We start from the raw sequence: 17,782 nt of genomic DNA on the forward strand, positions 1-17,782 counted from the left end.
CTTAGGAAATAATTGCAATTAAAACTAATATAGGCCATTGACAAAACATGGCTTCCAAGCTTTTCAAAGGTTATGGGGAAGCATAGGGTAGAATGGACGAGCAGACAGAAGCCTCTGCATGCAATAGCAGCCTGCTTCACAAAAAAGCCCTCAAAACCGTACAAGATTCCAGTAAGTAATTACTGTTGAGGGAAAACAGGAAGCAGCCTGGACTGCCAGCTTGAAATCACTGGGTGGATTAATCTGAAGTGCAACAAAAGGAAACAAATGAAGTGTTCTTTATAAACCGGGATGAGACTCCGGAAAGCAAACTTACTTGTGTCAAATGTTGAATTGGCAAAAAGGTGCTCTCTCCTACCACAACAAAAGGGCTGTTTTCTTGAATACAGTGAGATTCTCAGGCAGGTGTATATACAGAAATACATTTAAGATAGAAACAGTTTTTATATATTGATAATTTTTCCCCTTCAACATGCTTTCAAGTGCTCTGTCTATAAAGTTTAACATTTCATTTAAAGCAATTTCCATAGCAAATTGAATTAGAGCTCTTTTCTTCTCTGCACATACATTTAAAAATCTCACAGCGTTTTGTTTGTAAGTTTACTCTGTTCTACAAAAACAATGCAAATGCTAATAGAGAGTAAAAAAATGAATATAGTTACATTCTATAACCTGCATCAAAATGACATATTTGTCGAAATGGCTAGTAATTTTGCAAGAAGAAGTATTGTAAGATTCAAAATAAGGGTCAATTTTGAAGGTGCTGGACTGCATTTTCTGTTTACGTGTATGTTTCCAGCATGTCTTTTGTGAACAACAATAACACTAATTGTACCTATGGTAACAAATACATATAAACATATAAGCAAACACATTTACCCACATTCTTTCAATGTTCAGCCTACCTAATATTTGAAAAAAAATTATCAGAAGACACATAACCATGACATATCTAATCACTATGATTTTTGTTGTTGTTGTTGTTGTTGTTTGACCTAGTTATAACTTTATCCTTGTTTTCAGACTTGGCTCATAAATCCTCAACAATAACTGAATTTTAAATTTCTTATTGTCCCTGTTTTTTAGCCTTGTGTTTACTTGAAAGATATAAATTGAAAGATATAAACTTGAAAAATATAAGTTGATATGTATTTATTAAATAAATATGCGTAGTGTTATAATAACAAGCAGTGTGATAAACAGAACTGTAAAAGGTTAATACATGTTAGTTCATTGTGTGGTCAGGATCATGTTAAGTTTCAATTTACTACTGATAACGCCTTTCCTATAGATGGTGTTGTAGTCATTTCCCTTTTTAGGGGAGAGAATGAAGTCTACCAAAATAACTTCATCTAAGGCAAGATGATTTGTAAGAGCCAAGCTACCTAAGCAAGACTTCTCATTTCTGCTTGCTCTTAAGTTTAACCTATTGCATTTACTAATAGCTATGTAGGACACATGGACTCATCTCAATTGCTATTAGAGTTTAGTATTTATGGTTATCTTGAACAAGTATTTTCTTTAGAAAATAAGTTCATGTGGCTGGAGGATCACTTAGTGGTTAAGAGAACTAGTTGCTCTTCCAGAGGATCTAGATTCAATCCCCACCATCCACATCTGCAGCTCAAAATCTCTGTACCTTCAGTTCCAGTGGATCTAACACCTTTACAGAGACAAACATGTAGGCAAAAAAAAAACAAAAAAATAAAAAAAAACTGATGAAAATAAGAAAATTTAAAGAGTAACTCATAAAAAAGAAAGATTGAATATTAAAAAAAGAAATGACACATGCATCTTTTCTGAGACTGATACTCCAACTAAGAACCATGCATAGAGGTGAACTAGAACCCCTGCACATATGTAGCCCATGGAAGCTCAGTCTCCAAGTTCCTGTCCTAGTAAGGGGAACACTGGCTGTCTCTAACACGATCTCAGTGGCTGGCTCTTTGATTACCTCCCCCTGTGGTGGGAGCAGCCTTACCAGGCCACAGAGAAAGACAATGCAGCCACTTTTGATGAGACCTGATAGACTAGGATCAGAGGGAAGGGGAGGAGGACATGGGTAGGGAAGAAGGAAGGGAGGGGAGAAGGGAGGAAGCCAAAGGGGGAATACAAAGTGAATAAACTATAATTAATAAAATAAAAGTAAAAAAAATATAAAATAAAAATAAAATATGAAAAAAATGAGTTTACTTATAAACTAAAACTTTATAAAAGGAAATGTTGAAATTATAATGTACTAAAGATTGTTGAAATAAATCTGTGGAACTTAAATTTGCACAGCCTTTATATATTTATAGGAAAACTTATGAACTATGTTGTTCAGGTCATATAGTTTTCAGTTTGGAAAATATGTAATATATGTAACATATGTAATATAAAAATCGCAAGACAAAAAAAACAGACTATCAAGAAGTAGTAAAAAGAGGCTGGGTAGCTGTGCAGTGGAGTTGTTGGGTAATAGAGTATAAAGGATCAGTTATGCAAAATGAATTACAATGAATGACCTTATAAGCAGCTTAGTGACTATGGTTAATGACGCTCTACTCTACACTTAAAATTGAAAAGTGACAGCCCCTGCTGTTCTTAGCTCATAGGCACATGTGCACATTAACATTCAGGACCTGTGGAAAGCAATGGGATTGTGAACTAGTGTGATTTTTTTTTTGGTAATCATTTTATGATACATATTACATATTATTTCAGTGTTTTATGTTATGTGTATTTCACTCAATACAAAAACTTAGATTTGCAAAGAGTTGAGAGTGGGGGCTACTATTACATTAGCTGAGCATGTTTTTTTTTTTTTTTAATGTGTCAGTGCTTTGAATGCTTGGATTCAGGTGCACTCTGGGCTGCCTGTTGCCAGAGGAAAGTATAGGAGCCACTGGAAATTGTGTTGCAAGGAGATATGAGTAGTCATTTGTAGACTGAGGACTGAACTTATGTCCTTGAAATACAGCACTTGCTCTTAATCTCAAAGCTGTCTTTTCAGCCTAAAGAATGATAAGACCAACAATCAGTTTTGAAAAAAGAAAATGAAAATAAAGAGGAATATTCACAGACGTAAATATATACATGATTTTTTATAAAGTATTGGTGATAATCAATGACATTATATGTTAAATAAATATTAAAATGACAAGTATTTATTATTACATAAATGTCTTTGCTATTCTCTTCTTTATTGGTTCCCAAACTCCGTATCCTGGCAATGATACCTTTTTATATTCCTTGTTTCTGTGGTTACTCTATGATATGTATTCATGTGTCTAGATTTGGGGCTAAAAGAAGCCTTTTTTGAGAGAGAACATGTGATAGGAATAAAAAAGTCCTAAATAAATTATATAGAATGCTTGGGATTTTATTTTACTAAGTTGGCATAATGCATTATCATTGATATGTTTTATGCATATGTACTTATATATATATATATATATATATATATATATATATATATATATATAACTTCGTTCAGTACCTGCATTTGAAGCAATTGTCTCCATTCAGGTCCTCTAACCAGCTAATAGATACCACAATTATCTCCTTGGCTTTGTCTTTAGACTATCATAGCTGATGATGATCTTTTTGTTTTTGTGATTAGCTGTGCAGAGTAACAAGATTTTAAAGAACTTGTGTAATGAACAATTTGGTCAGATAGCTCAAGCCTTATGGTACAGTCCTCACACTATTGAATTTGCCTCTTGTTAGTGGTCACCTCTGGACAGAGATGGAATCAATATTGTCCTTTCAGATCTGATGGACAAAGATACACTTATCAAAATTAAGAAAAACTTATATTTTATAAAATTTCTGTTGTTATACATTGTCATTTATTCATATTAATACAGTCCATGAGGAATGAGAATAGATTAAGTAAACATGTCTGTCTTGGTTATTCTTTACTTCACAAAACTAGATTCTGTTACTGTTAAAGTGTCATGTGGAATAATAGTTACAAAATTAATCATTCATATCATAGTGATGAGAGATGTTATAAAGATAGAATATTTTAAGTATACACAGTGGTTAAAGCAAAAAAGCTTCTTCAGGAAATAAAATATACTGTTTAATTATTAACAAATAAACATATATTTCAGAAAAAAAATAAAACCTTCAATTTTGTGACTTTTTTTCTCTTTTAGTTAAAGAAATCAGTAGCATCTATGTCACAGACAGTGTGGTTGCCCAAGGCTAAGCTGATACAAGCCATAAGACAAGATATTTCTTAGCGAGGTGGAGATGAGGGAGGGAGGGAGGGACTGGGAGGGAATGAGGGATCGGGACACGGCTGGGATACAGAGTTAATAAAATGTAACTGATAAAAAAAAATAAAAATAATAAAAAAATAAAAAAAAAGATTTCTGCCTTACAAAGATTATTCATATTTTATTAAGACTCGAAATAAAACCTGGTTTAGCTTACTTTATACTTTCTTAAATGTAAAATGAAAAAGATAACAATAATTTAATCCTCTGGCACCAGAGGAAATGAATATATAGGTAAAAGATTTAGTAGAAAACAGAGATGAGGAAGATTTTATTTTAATATAATGAGATAGAATGGAGAAAATGTAAATGATTTCATGAGAGAAGTGACTTGTAAATGTAACTTTTAGGAAACAAAAATAAACTCAGACTTCCATTATAGTAACTAGGCTGTGGAAATGCATTCCAGGGAAACTGCCTTTGTTTTTTGTTGAGAAAGTATAAATAGAATAATGCACAAAATTTGCTTATTTTTATTCTATAGGGAGATTTTTTAAATGATCTTTTTTATTGAATATTACATTATTATTATTAAAATGCTGGCACACCCTTAAGGAAATTCTCAACGTCCTTAGTCATCAGGGAGATACAAATCAAAACGACCATGAGATTTCACCTTTCACCCATCAGAATGGCTAAGATCAAAAACTTAAGTGACTATATATCCTGGAGAGGATGTAGAGAAAGGGGAACCCTCCGCCATTGCTGGTGGGAACATAAACTGTACAACCACTTTGGAAATCAATCTGGCAATTTCTCAGACAATTAGGAACAGTGTTTCCTCAGATCCAGCTATACAACTCCTAGGTGCATATCCAAAATATGTTCAAGTACACAACAAGGACATTTGTTCAACCACGTTTATAGCAGCTTTTTCTTAATAGCCAGAATCTGGAAACAACCCAGATGTCTCTAAATGGAGGAATGGATACAGAAATTGTGGTAAATTTATACAATGGAACACTACTCAGCAATTAAAAACAAGAAAATCATGAAATTTGCAGGCAAATGGTGGGACCTAGAAAAGATCATTGTAAGTGAGGTATCCCAGAAACAGAAAGACACACAGGGTATATACTCACTTATAAGTGGATACTAGACATATCATATAGGATAAAACTACAAAAATCTGTACACCTAAAGAAGCTGAGCTAGAAGGAGGACTCTGGGTAAGATGAGCAATCCTCACTCTGAAAGAGAAACAGGAGGGACATTGGAAGAAGGAGAAAAAACACGAAGAGGACAGGAACCTACCACAGAGGGCCTCTGAAAGTCTCTACCCAGCATTGTATCAAAGCAGATACTGAGACTCATAAACAAACTTTAGGCAGAGTGCAGAAAATCTTAGCAAAGAAAGGGAAGACAGTAAGACATGAAGATGGCAGGAGCTCTACAAGAAGAGCAACAGAACCAAAAATTCTGGGCACTGGGGTCTTTTCTGAGACTGAGACTCCAACCAAAGACCATGCCTGGATATAACCTAGAAACCATGCTCAGATGTATCCCATGGCAGCCCAGTCTCCAAGTGGGTGTCCTAGTAAGGGGAACAGGGATTGTCTCTGACATGAGCTCAATGGCTGGCTCTTTAACTGCCTCCCCCGTTAGAGAGAAGCCTTGCCAGGCCACAGAGGAGGACAATTCAGCCAGTTCTGATGAGACCTAAAAGCTAGGGTCAGATGGAAGAGGAGGAGGACCTCCCCTATCAGTGGTCTTGGAGAAGGGCATAAGAGGAGATGAGGGAGAATGGGATTGGCAGGGGATGAGGGAGGGTGCTACAGCTGGGATACAAAGTGAGTAAAAAGTAATTAATATAAAAAAAACTTAATTAAAAAAGAATATTCAAATAATAGTCACATCATAATTTTATATAATTCATCCCAATTTTATTTTATGAATGCTTAATTATAAAATGTTTGTTAGATTTTTTGTTATTTTAATCTTAATCTCCCATAGTACCTAGGGATATAAGATAGTCCTTTTCTGGAATCTGGATGTAGTTTTACAAGAGGCAAAATTTACAATGGCAATGTGTACCACACTACTTTTACGAAAGAGATAACTTAGTTCATTTTATTTCTAAAAATAAGGCTATTTGGGATAATTTTAATTGTAAGAGTATTGTCTGTAACATCTGTGCATTGCAGGAAATCATTTCCTAAAATAAAAACCAAAGGCAGAGTGTGTAGCGAATAAACTGTGGCTATTGTAATAATTCCAATAGGTGATGTGGGAAACGGTGTTCCCCATTCAGCATTAATCAGAGTGTTTACTAGCATGTTTATCTAAGCCTCAGTCTGTTGATTCAACATACTTGCTGCTTGTGTTGAATTGCTTCTAAATTATATAGCTAGTTAGTTGGAAACGACAAAGGACTCAATCCCCTATCACACCTAAATAACATTTATCCCATCTATTTTAGCAAGAAACCTGTCAGTGAACGAATATTATGTAAGGCATTTTCCATAAGCAAATTTATGGTTTTTGTATGCTACAAAGTGTTAGAAGCAAACGAACTTCTTTATATATATATACCACACATAAAATATCTAGCAGGCAGTTTTTAATCCTTTTTCTCTTCACGTACTAATGTAGGGTTACAAGTAAACCACATATTATTAATGATAAACAAAAATGCAGCAGAAAAGAGGATGGCATATTAAAACCTAACTGGGAATTTAATTCAAAATCACACAATACCAAAAATCAAAAGGACTATCTGAAACTTAACTTTGAATGCTATAAATGTATTCAGTTCATAATTGAAAGGAAACGTCTTTTTCCTGGCTACTTTTCCTTGGCCCCTTAGGCAAATGATTCCAGACAATTTCCTTTGAAGTTATTCATCAGCTATTGATCACAACTCAAGTGGCTATAATGAATATACTTTGATTAGAAGAGAATATAAAGGACACTTGGGGCCAGAAGACAGCTAGCATTATGCAAATGAAGAGTCATTAATTGTAGGCAAACTAAAACGTGAAATGTAACCTACGTATCTGAGTGGGAGAAATACTCTTTAGAAAAGTGATTTAATTTAGATTCCTACTAAATCTTTGAATTTCAGGCAAGGCTCTGAACGTTGTGCTCAGCATCATCACTGACTTTGGGAAATCCCTACCTGTAATGGGTTACACTTGGAGAGGCACACCAAGACAGCATGCAGGAACCAAATCTTCAAAATTCTGACGAGCAATGACTGGCTCTTTGGCCTCCCCACCCCCAAAGGGAGGAGCAGTCCTGTTAGGCCACAGAGGAGGGCTTTGCAGCCAGTCCTGAAGATACCTGATAAAACAGGATCAGATGAATGGGGAGGAGGTCCCCCCCTATCAGTGGACTTGGAAAGGGGCATGGTGGAGATGAGGGAGGGAAGGAGTGACTGGGAGGGAATGAGGGATCTGGACACGGCTGGGATACAGAGTTAATAAAATGTAACTGATAAGAAAAAAATAAAATTCAAAAAAAAATTCTGACGAGTGGACTAGGGGAGGGGCATAGGGGGAGAAGAGGGAGGGAAGGGGTCTCAGCTGGGATACAAATTGAATAAACTTTAATAAATGATAATAATAAAAAATATGAAGAAAATTCTGACATGTGATCCTATCCTACATTCTGGCTTATGCTTTCCCATTTACTAACTGCAGATGGACTAGTTCTTCAGCCTCTCGAAACCCATTCCTTTATTCATAACAATAAACACCCAGACCCCAGGGATTTCTTTGTACCTTACCATGTAAGGTCTGTTTTTGAGGTATGTGACGGCTATGCAAAGTATGTGATGTGTATGATAGGCTTGTAATGTCAATTGCTAGTAACAATAGCAGTAGTTTTTGAATTCAGGATCCGTCTACTTATTCCTCTCAAATTCTGGTATTACTGGTACGTAATACTACATACACTCAAGTAGCAATTACCTTTTTTTTTTTTTAACAAAAAGCATATTTATGAATCTTAGCGATAGATCCAGTACTCAGGGTCAAATGATGTTTTAACTTCTGCAAAGGAATGAGTTGTAATCGGGTATTTTAAAAACGAAAGCTGTAAAGGAGAAATATTTCTGTCTTGGATTTTTTTATTATTAGTTACATTTTATTAACTCTGTATCCCAGCTGTATCCCACTCCCTTATTCCCTCCCAATCCCACTTTCCCTCCCTTATCTCCTCCCTGCCCCTTTCCATGTCTACTGCTCCTTTCCAAGTTCATCTGACCCTGTTTTATCAGGTATCTTCAGGACTGGCTGCAAAGGCCTCCTCTAAGGCCTAGCAGGGCTGTTCCTCCCTTGGTGGGTGGGGAGGTCAAAGAGCCTGCCATTGAGTTCATGTCAGAAATAGTCCCTGTTCCCCTTACTAGGGAAAACCCACTGGGTTACTGAGCTACCACGAGCTACATCTGAGCAGAGGTTCTAGGTTATATCCATATATGGTCCTTGGTTGGAGAAACAGTCTCATATAAGACCCCTATGCCCAGATCATTCTGAATGAGGTATCCCAGAAGGAGAAAGACACATATGGTATATACTAGCTTATATAGACCTATATGATATAATAAACATATTGAAATCTATACACCTGTCTTGGAATTTTATTTCTATTTCAAGGGCAGTAAAATTGAAAAACAGAATTAAAGGGGGGGCACAAAATAAGTTTTATACAAAGAATTTGTAGGTCAAGGAAAAGGTGAAGTAGGACAGTTAGGTAAGAAATACTTGTGAATGTTTCCCATTATAATAACAGAAAATAAGCTACAGGACACCTAGATCAGTAACAGCCTCCAGCATACATTAGTGTTGTGTGTTTGTCTCATAAGCCAAAAGGAGACCTGGAGAGTCTGAGGGCTCAGGCCAAGGCAAAGGGAAGGGCAACTCACAATAACCAATTTTGCTAATTAGTGTGAGAGGAGGCTCCTGAAGAATCTTTCTTCATTTTAATCTTTTAAAGCCATTCATACACACAACATTCATTTGACCCTACAGAAGTAAACTTAAGGTCCTATTACTGGAGTCCTTACACAGATTAGAGCAATATCATGGCTGAGAGTGTTCAGCAGTTGTCATGCTAAAGAGACTCAGACAGACGATTTTAACACTGCAGATTTGACCTGCCTCCTTCACTCAAACATTTGTGCTCTTGGCTTACTTCATTGTGTAGAAAAGGGAAATGCAGAGATGAAGAAATTTAGAGGAAAAGGGTGAACAAAGCACAGGACATAAAGAAGGTGTTAAGCTACAGCAAACCTCAACTGCTGGCAATTTAAAATGAACTTGTGTAGCTTAGGCAGCAGTTAATTCACTCCAGTTAGAGAGAAATGCTCATCGCTTTTATCTGTTCATGCTGATCAACATAGGGATAAATGAGATTACATGGGCTCTTTTGCTAAACTCACATAATAAACATTAATTAATTAACTCATCAGTGGAAATAACCCATAGAGATTATCAAGATTGTAAGGATGACAAATTAGCAGCCATGGAAAAGAAACATGCTCCTCTCTGAGCTTGGGTCACTCATTTATCTTTTGTGTACAAAGGGGTGTTTGGCAGGATTTTATCTAATCACTATTAATTAACATTTATTGAATTCTTCCTGAATATATCACTCTGCATCCTGTATCAGATTGCCAACTAATGTAATGCATATTTATAAAATTTAATATGTTCTCTTTGATATGCTGTAGCACTTTTTTCATTTGGGAATATTTTAACTTCTTTAAGGAGATGTTCACTTTAGGAGACATATAATTTAGACAAAATACAAAATAATTCCATTGTACTAACTTCTCTCTCTCTTCACCTCTGTCTCTGCCTGTCTTTCTCTATCTCTATTTTTCTCTCTCTTCTTGTGTGAGTGTATGTGTATGTGTGTGTGTGTGTTTGTGTGTGTGTGTGTGTGACTGGTTATTTAACCCAATGCCTTTGCTATGCAAGCATTATACCACTAAATTATATCCAGTCCTCACACCACTCTTGATACAATTTTTCATTCTCAATCATTCCCAAATTTCCTTGCTTTTTAATCTTTATTTTATTTGTAGTATTTTCAAAGAAATAGTAGATAAAACTTTAACACAGAGTCATTTTTATTTGTTTTTTAACCTTGAAGTATAGCTGGTGAGCTTTTTGCTCTTGTTGGTTGTTGTTTTGTTTTAACTCTATTTGTTCTAAAATGAATATCCACTGTATTTCCAGGAGATACGTTGAGCCTGCTCTCACTGATACTGTATTTCATTAAAGACATCCAAAAATGTTGCAGAGAATGCTATTCTAATAGTAAGGAGGGAAAAAGATGGCTCAACATGTAATCCTTGACAGGAACAGTGTGAAAACTGGAGTTCAGATCCCCAGCACTCACATCAAAAAAGGTAGGGAATACAAAATGTCTATATGTCCAGTCCTTCCCTAGAAGACAGATACCAGAATTTCCAGGACAAGATCTGAGGTTTGGAGACCTCATTTCAATAAATAAGGGAGAGAGTAATTGAGTACGAGAGCAGATGCCGACTTCTGGTGAAGACAAACATGCATGCAACAAACAAATAATAGTGATGAGGATAAATCAGTAAAAGTGTGGAGAATAAAAAGGGCAGTGGTGATAACGTATGAAGAAGGCAGTTTTCACATGAGCAGTACAGGACTTCTGGCTATCCAGAGCTGCCCCAACATAAATATGAGATTCAAATGCTGCACCCTGTTTTCAGTGACAGGAGAATCAGATTTGCAATTAAATCTCAGGCCTTGCAGCTCAAAATAGGAATGTGTGACAAACAATTCCTAGAAGAAAAAGCCTTACCCAAAAAAAAGTCAATGCCATTCAGCTGATGTTTGGAAAAGAGACTGTTCATTCTGCCCTCAAACAAAGTCTCAAACATTTGGTATGTGGAGATGATTACACCACCATAAACTGCCATAGCAGTTACGCTATTCTTTGATATATCTTTGGAAAACATAGCATTTCTAAGTAAGCCTTCAGTTCAGGGACAAGATCGGAATAGAGATTGAAAGCTTTAGCCATCAGCCAGTCTTCAGGCCTTTTCATTTATAGTATACAGTGAGATGTACTGGTAGAAAACACGACTTGACAATTGATTTACTGCACAACTTCCTGGAAAGAGATTTTCTTCAATTCACTGCAAAATAACATAGGGTTTTCTATAGTGCTACTATTAACATCTAATTTATACATGTAGAAACAGTGGCTCTATGAACAGAAAAGGGCTAGAGATTCAGACTGAAAATGATAGTTTTTCTCTAAAAACGAGTTGTGTCTCTAAACACATTTTATACTACAATTTGAAAATGCATTTCCTAGGCTCAATATTAAGTAATCAAATTTTATCAATTAAAATTAAGTGGACTGATCCATTAATTTGCTTCAGTTCTCTGCTTGAGTCTTCAAAAGGAACTGATGTGATATACAATGGCCATTTGCAAAGATTTAATCATATTATCTGAGATAAATTAAATTTAAAGCTCCATTATCTAGGTGAATGTATGAATTAACAGATATTAATACAGAAGGACATGATTTTGACTATTGCCCTACAACAAGATGCTTTACTAATAAAACAAAAACAAGAAAACAAAAAAAATTCAGTTTCTCTTGCTTTAGAATATCACTATAAAATCATAGCTTGCTAGAGTTTCAAATAAAGTCATTTAATATATTTTGTATATTATATTAGGGCAAAATTTCCAAAACTTTTTGAAATGAAACAAACAAACCAAAAAAAAAAAAAAACAGAACTTTTTTTTCCATGATACACTCCTTACTTATCAACACTGGTAATTCATAAAATCAAAATAGTAATCAAATCTGAAAAGAAAAAAAATCATCTTGTTAGTATAGAAATTTCCTGCATATTTATACATGTTAAAAGTTATTTATACCAAAGAATTGTTTTAAAATAAGGGCTCTCTGAGTTATAATCTTTAAATTTGTATCTGTATGACAAGTTGTATGTCTTTATACTGGAGTTTAATAACAACCTCTCAGGACAAACTGTTTATGAACGTGAAGAACAATTAAGAGTTCTGTTATATACATTGTACTATGCATATTATCTCCTATTGTAAATACATTTTTCCTTTAAATCAAACCTTTGATGCTGCCTCACCAAAGTAACCAGCATCTTCTCAAAGTCACAGGTTTTATGAGTTTTTATTAACATTAATCATGTAGTTACTTGGGTCTCACAGATACATGACTTAAAGTTGAGATGAATAATAAGAACATTATATAATAAAGAGGTTTTCACATAGTTGAGAAGAAGGCACTGAATATTTTAGTCATCATCATGTTGTATTTATACTATTCTGGATCCAAGTGTAGTTTGTACTTGAGTTTCAACTTCATATATTTAATCCCCAATTTACACAACATTGTTAGATGTTTTAGTACAGATGATATAAACACATATCCCATCATTTTGTAAAACTTGGTATAATTGTCTGTCTTCAGTCTGCTTTCCATAATAGAAAGTCTACCATTTCCCTCGTTTCTCTGTACACATTGGTGTCAATAAATAACACAAAGACAAATAAATGTAACAATAAACAGACAATAAAAACCAGAAGATCAATATACATGTGCATTAGTGTCTGCGTTTCAGAGGTAATTTAACTTCAAGAAAAATTCCATTTCTCTGCATGCTTTGTCTCCTTCCAACTTCTGCTTTCAAAGATATATTAGCATGAAGAAGCACTTGGAAGCTTTAAAACATTTCATAAACAAAATAAAGATAGGGAATGTTCTTATCTGAAATATTTATGGAAACTCCTTCAAGAATTGATGCCACTATGAATTGTGTAAAATTGGACCAATAAATGATATGTTTGATCCTATCAGAGAAAAAAAAAAGTGCCTGTAAAATCACAAGGAAAGCTCTGCCTCTACATATGCTTCCTTCAAGTTACACCAGAATCTCTTAGTTTGCAAAAACATTTCTTTTTTTTTTAAATCTGGGAGATTAGATTAATAAAATTTCTAGTGATATAAAGAGCATGGGAGTAATTAGATATGTATACACCATGAAATCTGAAGCTCTTGGTTTTCATCTCAATATATGCATTATCGTCCAAGAATCTACAGACAGATTTTTAATTAAGTAATGCTCAGGCTTGGATAAGGTGTGTTGTTAGGCTTGGTCACTAATTTAAAATAAGAAGGGATGAGAATCAGAGTGTTTGATTCATTTCTACCTGTTCACTTGCATCTTGTGAACAGAGCCTGGAGCATCAGACTTGAGCAAACGTAGGAGAACTAGATCTTAGGTGAACAGTCATCCAATGCTGTCCTTAAAAAAATAAGGCATTGGTTACTTGTAAGGTTCTAGAATAGCCAGATAAATTAGTCTCCTGATTAGAAATGTAATTTTGTCAAGAAATTTAAAATTTGTAAGTTGTGATTCTTTTCTGTTCAAGCAAGAAATGTCATTATTTATATACCAAGACCTCTTCTATTAAAAACTTTCTTGGCTGCTATCTTTTGTTTTTTGTTGACACCCTCTTCCTCATACAGAAACTTATTGAATCGGCTTAAATCAAGAACTTTAGTCATTTAATCTGCCAGCTTGAATAGGTGTTTTCCAAGGAGTGGGATATGTCTAAATAGAATATCTACAAGGTGGTATTCCTTCATGAGGTTTTCAAAAGTAGCATACATATTTCTGAAAGATGGTCTTCTAAATTAGATAAATTTCAGAAATTTGATAACATGAATTGACTTATTGGTTAAATGTGGTATTTCAACCCAAGTAACCTATCATAGCATATATTTTCTTTGAATATATTCACATAACGAAAGCCTACATTCTATGAAAGGATGTGTCAGTGTGGCACATAAGTGTTTTTATTTATTACTTAAAATTTTTTTAAGTTGCTTTGGGATATTTGAAAGATTCTCCAAGACACTTAGAGCATATCATAAGCCTAAAAATAAAACAATGAACCTATATACATGACATCTATATAACATAAATAAATACATAAAAGTTTTGACAAATAGCATGTATATTTTTCTCCTGAAATAATCCTAATTTTAGGAGTTCACTTTTAATTTTTTTATGAAAGATTTTTTTTTTTGTGAAAAAGAACAAAATTTCTTTGATGTGATTAAAACCGTCTTCCATAAAAAAAAAACTTTTAAATATTTCCTTTTCCAGTACGTGTGTATGTCATGTTTATGCATGAGTTAGTGATATACTTGCACTTGTGTGTGTGGGTACAATTGCACATGTGTCTGGATGCCCATGGTAGTTAGAGGACAACTATTGGTACCTTCCTCAGAAAAAGCAACCATCTCTCTTGAGGCATGATCCTACATTGTCCTAAATATTACTGATAAAACTAGACCTGTAGCCAGCAATCAACAAGCATTTTTCACTCTCTGCCTCCTTAGTAACTGTAACATTCTATGTAGATTTTGAGTATCCAAAATCTAAGGACATCAAGTTTGGAAGGCAAATGCAGTACTCAAGAATTACCATACCACAAGGACATTTGTTCAACCATGTTCATAGCAGCCTTACTCATACTAGCTAGAACCTGGAAACAACCCAGATGTCCCTTAACAGAGGAATGGATACAGAAATTGTGGTACATTTACACAATGGAATACTACTCAGCAATTACAAACAAGGAAATCATGAAATTTGAAGACAAATGGTGGGATCTAGAAAAGATCATTCTGAGTGAGGTATCCCAGAAGCAGAAAGACACACACTGTATATACTCACTCATAAATGCATATCAGACATATAATATAGGAAAAAAAGCATACTAAAATCTGTACATCTAACAAAGCTAAGCAAGAAGGAAGACCCTAGGTAAGATGATCAATCCTCACTCAAAAAGAAAAACGGAATGGACATTGGAAGAAGGACAAAACAGGAAAAAGACAAGAGCCTACCACAGAGGGCCTCTTAAAGGCTCTACCCTTCAATATATCAAAGCAGATGCTGAGACTCATAACCAAACATTGAGCAGAATACAGGGAATCTTATGAAAGAAGGGGGAGATAGTAAGACCTGGAGAGGACAGGTGCTCCAGAAGGAGATCAATAGAACCAAAAAATCTGGACTCAGGGGTCTTTTCTGAGACTGATACTTCAACCAAGGTCATTCATGGATATAACATAGATAACCTAGAACCCCTGCTCAGATGTAGCCCATGGCAGCTCAGTATCCAAGTGGGTTCCCAAGGAATGAGAACAGGACTGTCTCTGACTTGAACTCACTGGCTGGCCCTTTGATCACCTCCCCCTGAGGGGGGAACAGCCTTGCCTGTTCACAGAGGACAGTGCAGCCAGTCCTGATGAGACCTGATAAGCTAGGGTCAGATGGAAGGGAGGAGGACCTCCCCTTTCAGTGAACTTGGAGAGGGGCGTGGGAGTATATGAGGGAGGAAGGGCTGGATTGGGAGGGAGTGAGAGAGGGGGCTACAGCTAGGATACAAAAACGAATAAACTGTAATTAATATAAAAATTAATTAACAATTATCACAACCCTTAAATATATAAACTTCCAGTCTTTGATTAATAGAAATGAGATTCCTAAGCATACTGTCTTTCCGTATCAGTATGTGCAGCATAATTTATAAATAGGTAGTCACTTATTCATAAGAACTCATACTTATCAAGAAATGCTAGGTAGAAATACATTTTTGTTATTTCCAAGAGAAATTTTTAAAAATTAGGATTAATTAAGTGAATTGATTCAGTGTTTAAAGGAGCTTTCCATGAGAACCTTGTGACTAAAGTTCAGTGTTTAGAATCCACATAATAAGTTAAAGTCAAAGAAAAAATGATAATTTATTTTTTTTAGTACAAATGGTTAAAGTTTTAAAATATGGCCTTTCAATAACAATTTTAACAACAGACACTCTTTCATGATGAACAAAATACAGAAGGACACAAACTCTTTTTGATTGGATGACAATCATAGGATGGTTTGAGAGGAAAGAAATAATGGTTCTCTCATACTTATGCTCATGTTCTCTCTGTTCATTGAGAAAATATAAGAAATAAACATTGTAATGTTATCTAACTGGTGAGCAGATAGACACCTCTGCTCTGAGTTAGGCAGCTGCCTGTCTTTACAGTACAAAGGTTGTGATGAATTATTTCAAAAGTAAGGCTTTATCTAGCTTGGAGGTTTTATACAGCTCACAGTTCTGAAGCTTTGTTCATGATGTAGTGGATCTGGCATTTGTCCTGGGGGATATTCTCGGTGGCAAAGACAGAACCAACTATTCAGCTTGCACCAAGGAATCAAACAGAAAAGGGTCCCATGATGTCCTCAAGAGCCAGACTCCAAAGACATAAGAATATCTGCATAGGCCTCATCCCTATCAACTACTGCCCCACCTCTTAGTAATACAATCCTGCATATCAAATTGTAGCAATGGAAGTTCTTATGGATCCTATAAAAATAATGATACATATTTAGCAAATTTGGACAGTAAGCATCAAGGCTATGGTTCATATTCACTCTATTTACTGAGACATTAAAACTAAGAGATAAATTACTATGTATAGCACTTGAACATTTTGAAAATGTTTTCATACATGATTTATAATTTATACTACACAAAATCCTATTCTGTCAATGATTTACATGTGTATAAATTCAGAAATTCAGGAAAGTTACATCATTTTAAAACACTTGTGCTTTACCTGTCTGCTAAGGAGTGATTTAAACCTCAATTTCCTGATGCAATTGAATTTGATTCCACAATCCACTCTTCTATTCTGCTGGAGAAATAAAACCATGTTTATGTGTAGTCTTCAAACTTCAAAAAAATACATTACAATGTAAGAAACTATTTTCCATTATCACATATGTCCAAATCACTCACTAATTTCTAGGAATCTTATCATAAGTTTTCCAAGAGAATTATATTCAGTTAGAAGAGTGAACAAGCTTAAATGGGTGTATGGGAACAAACTTCACCAAGAGGAAAAAAAAAAAAAAGGCAAAAACACCTGAGGAAGTTGGTGCCCAATATCAGCATCAGCTATACAATCAGTCTGTAGCCACAAAGGAAGGAACTGAGGAGTGGCTTCCGATAACAGAGTTTCTATCATGAAGATCTTCCCCGGGATATCTATGATTAGCTTTCCACATCCTTAACAGTATTTTGCTCTTGCAAGCATGGACAGATTCCCTAGAGCTATTGGGTCAAGACTACTTCAAGTACCAGCACAGACACAAACTCACACAACTCCAGATTTTTGGTTTGAAGATAAAGAAGGTTGTTGAAGCATTTTCTATTTGTGTCTTTTGCTTCTACCTAATATGTAAAATGTAGTTAACCTTGCCTAACATTTCTTATCTGCTAACAGAAGCCATTTTGTAATGTATATTTTAGCCCTAAATCTAAAAGTCAGACTAGAAAGAAAAGCAGTTTGATAGATGGCACTTTAATCATGGAAATAACCATGCCTGGGCTTCAATGCCAGCTGTGGTTTTTTTTGTTTTGTTTTGTTTTGTTTTGTTTTGTTTTGTTTTGTTTTTTTGTACGAAG

The 17,782-nt window shown here is 35.0% G+C and overlaps 1 protein-coding gene across 15 annotated transcripts in view; it reads right to left on the minus strand.

The window, feature by feature from the left end:
* Pcdh9 (protocadherin 9) overlaps positions 1 to 17,782 on the minus strand; it is a 939,984-nt gene that overhangs the window by 408,904 nt on the left and 513,298 nt on the right. For 6 of the 15 annotated variants that reach the window (XM_060391503.1, XM_060391513.1, XM_060391506.1 and 3 more), the window contains one exon: positions 16,932 to 17,009. The exons of 6 other annotated variants lie outside the window; for them this stretch is intronic. In XM_060391503.1, the coding sequence (XP_060247486.1) occupies positions 16,932 to 17,009 (78 nt within the window). The remainder of the gene's footprint in view (positions 1 to 16,931; positions 17,010 to 17,782) is intronic. 3 more of the 15 variants (XM_060391504.1, XM_060391507.1, XM_060391509.1) reach the window with 1 other exon arrangement.

This window comes from Meriones unguiculatus, chromosome 9 (assembly GCF_030254825.1).
Source record: "Meriones unguiculatus strain TT.TT164.6M chromosome 9, Bangor_MerUng_6.1, whole genome shotgun sequence".
Classification (NCBI taxonomy): domain Eukaryota; kingdom Metazoa; phylum Chordata; class Mammalia; order Rodentia; family Muridae; genus Meriones; species Meriones unguiculatus.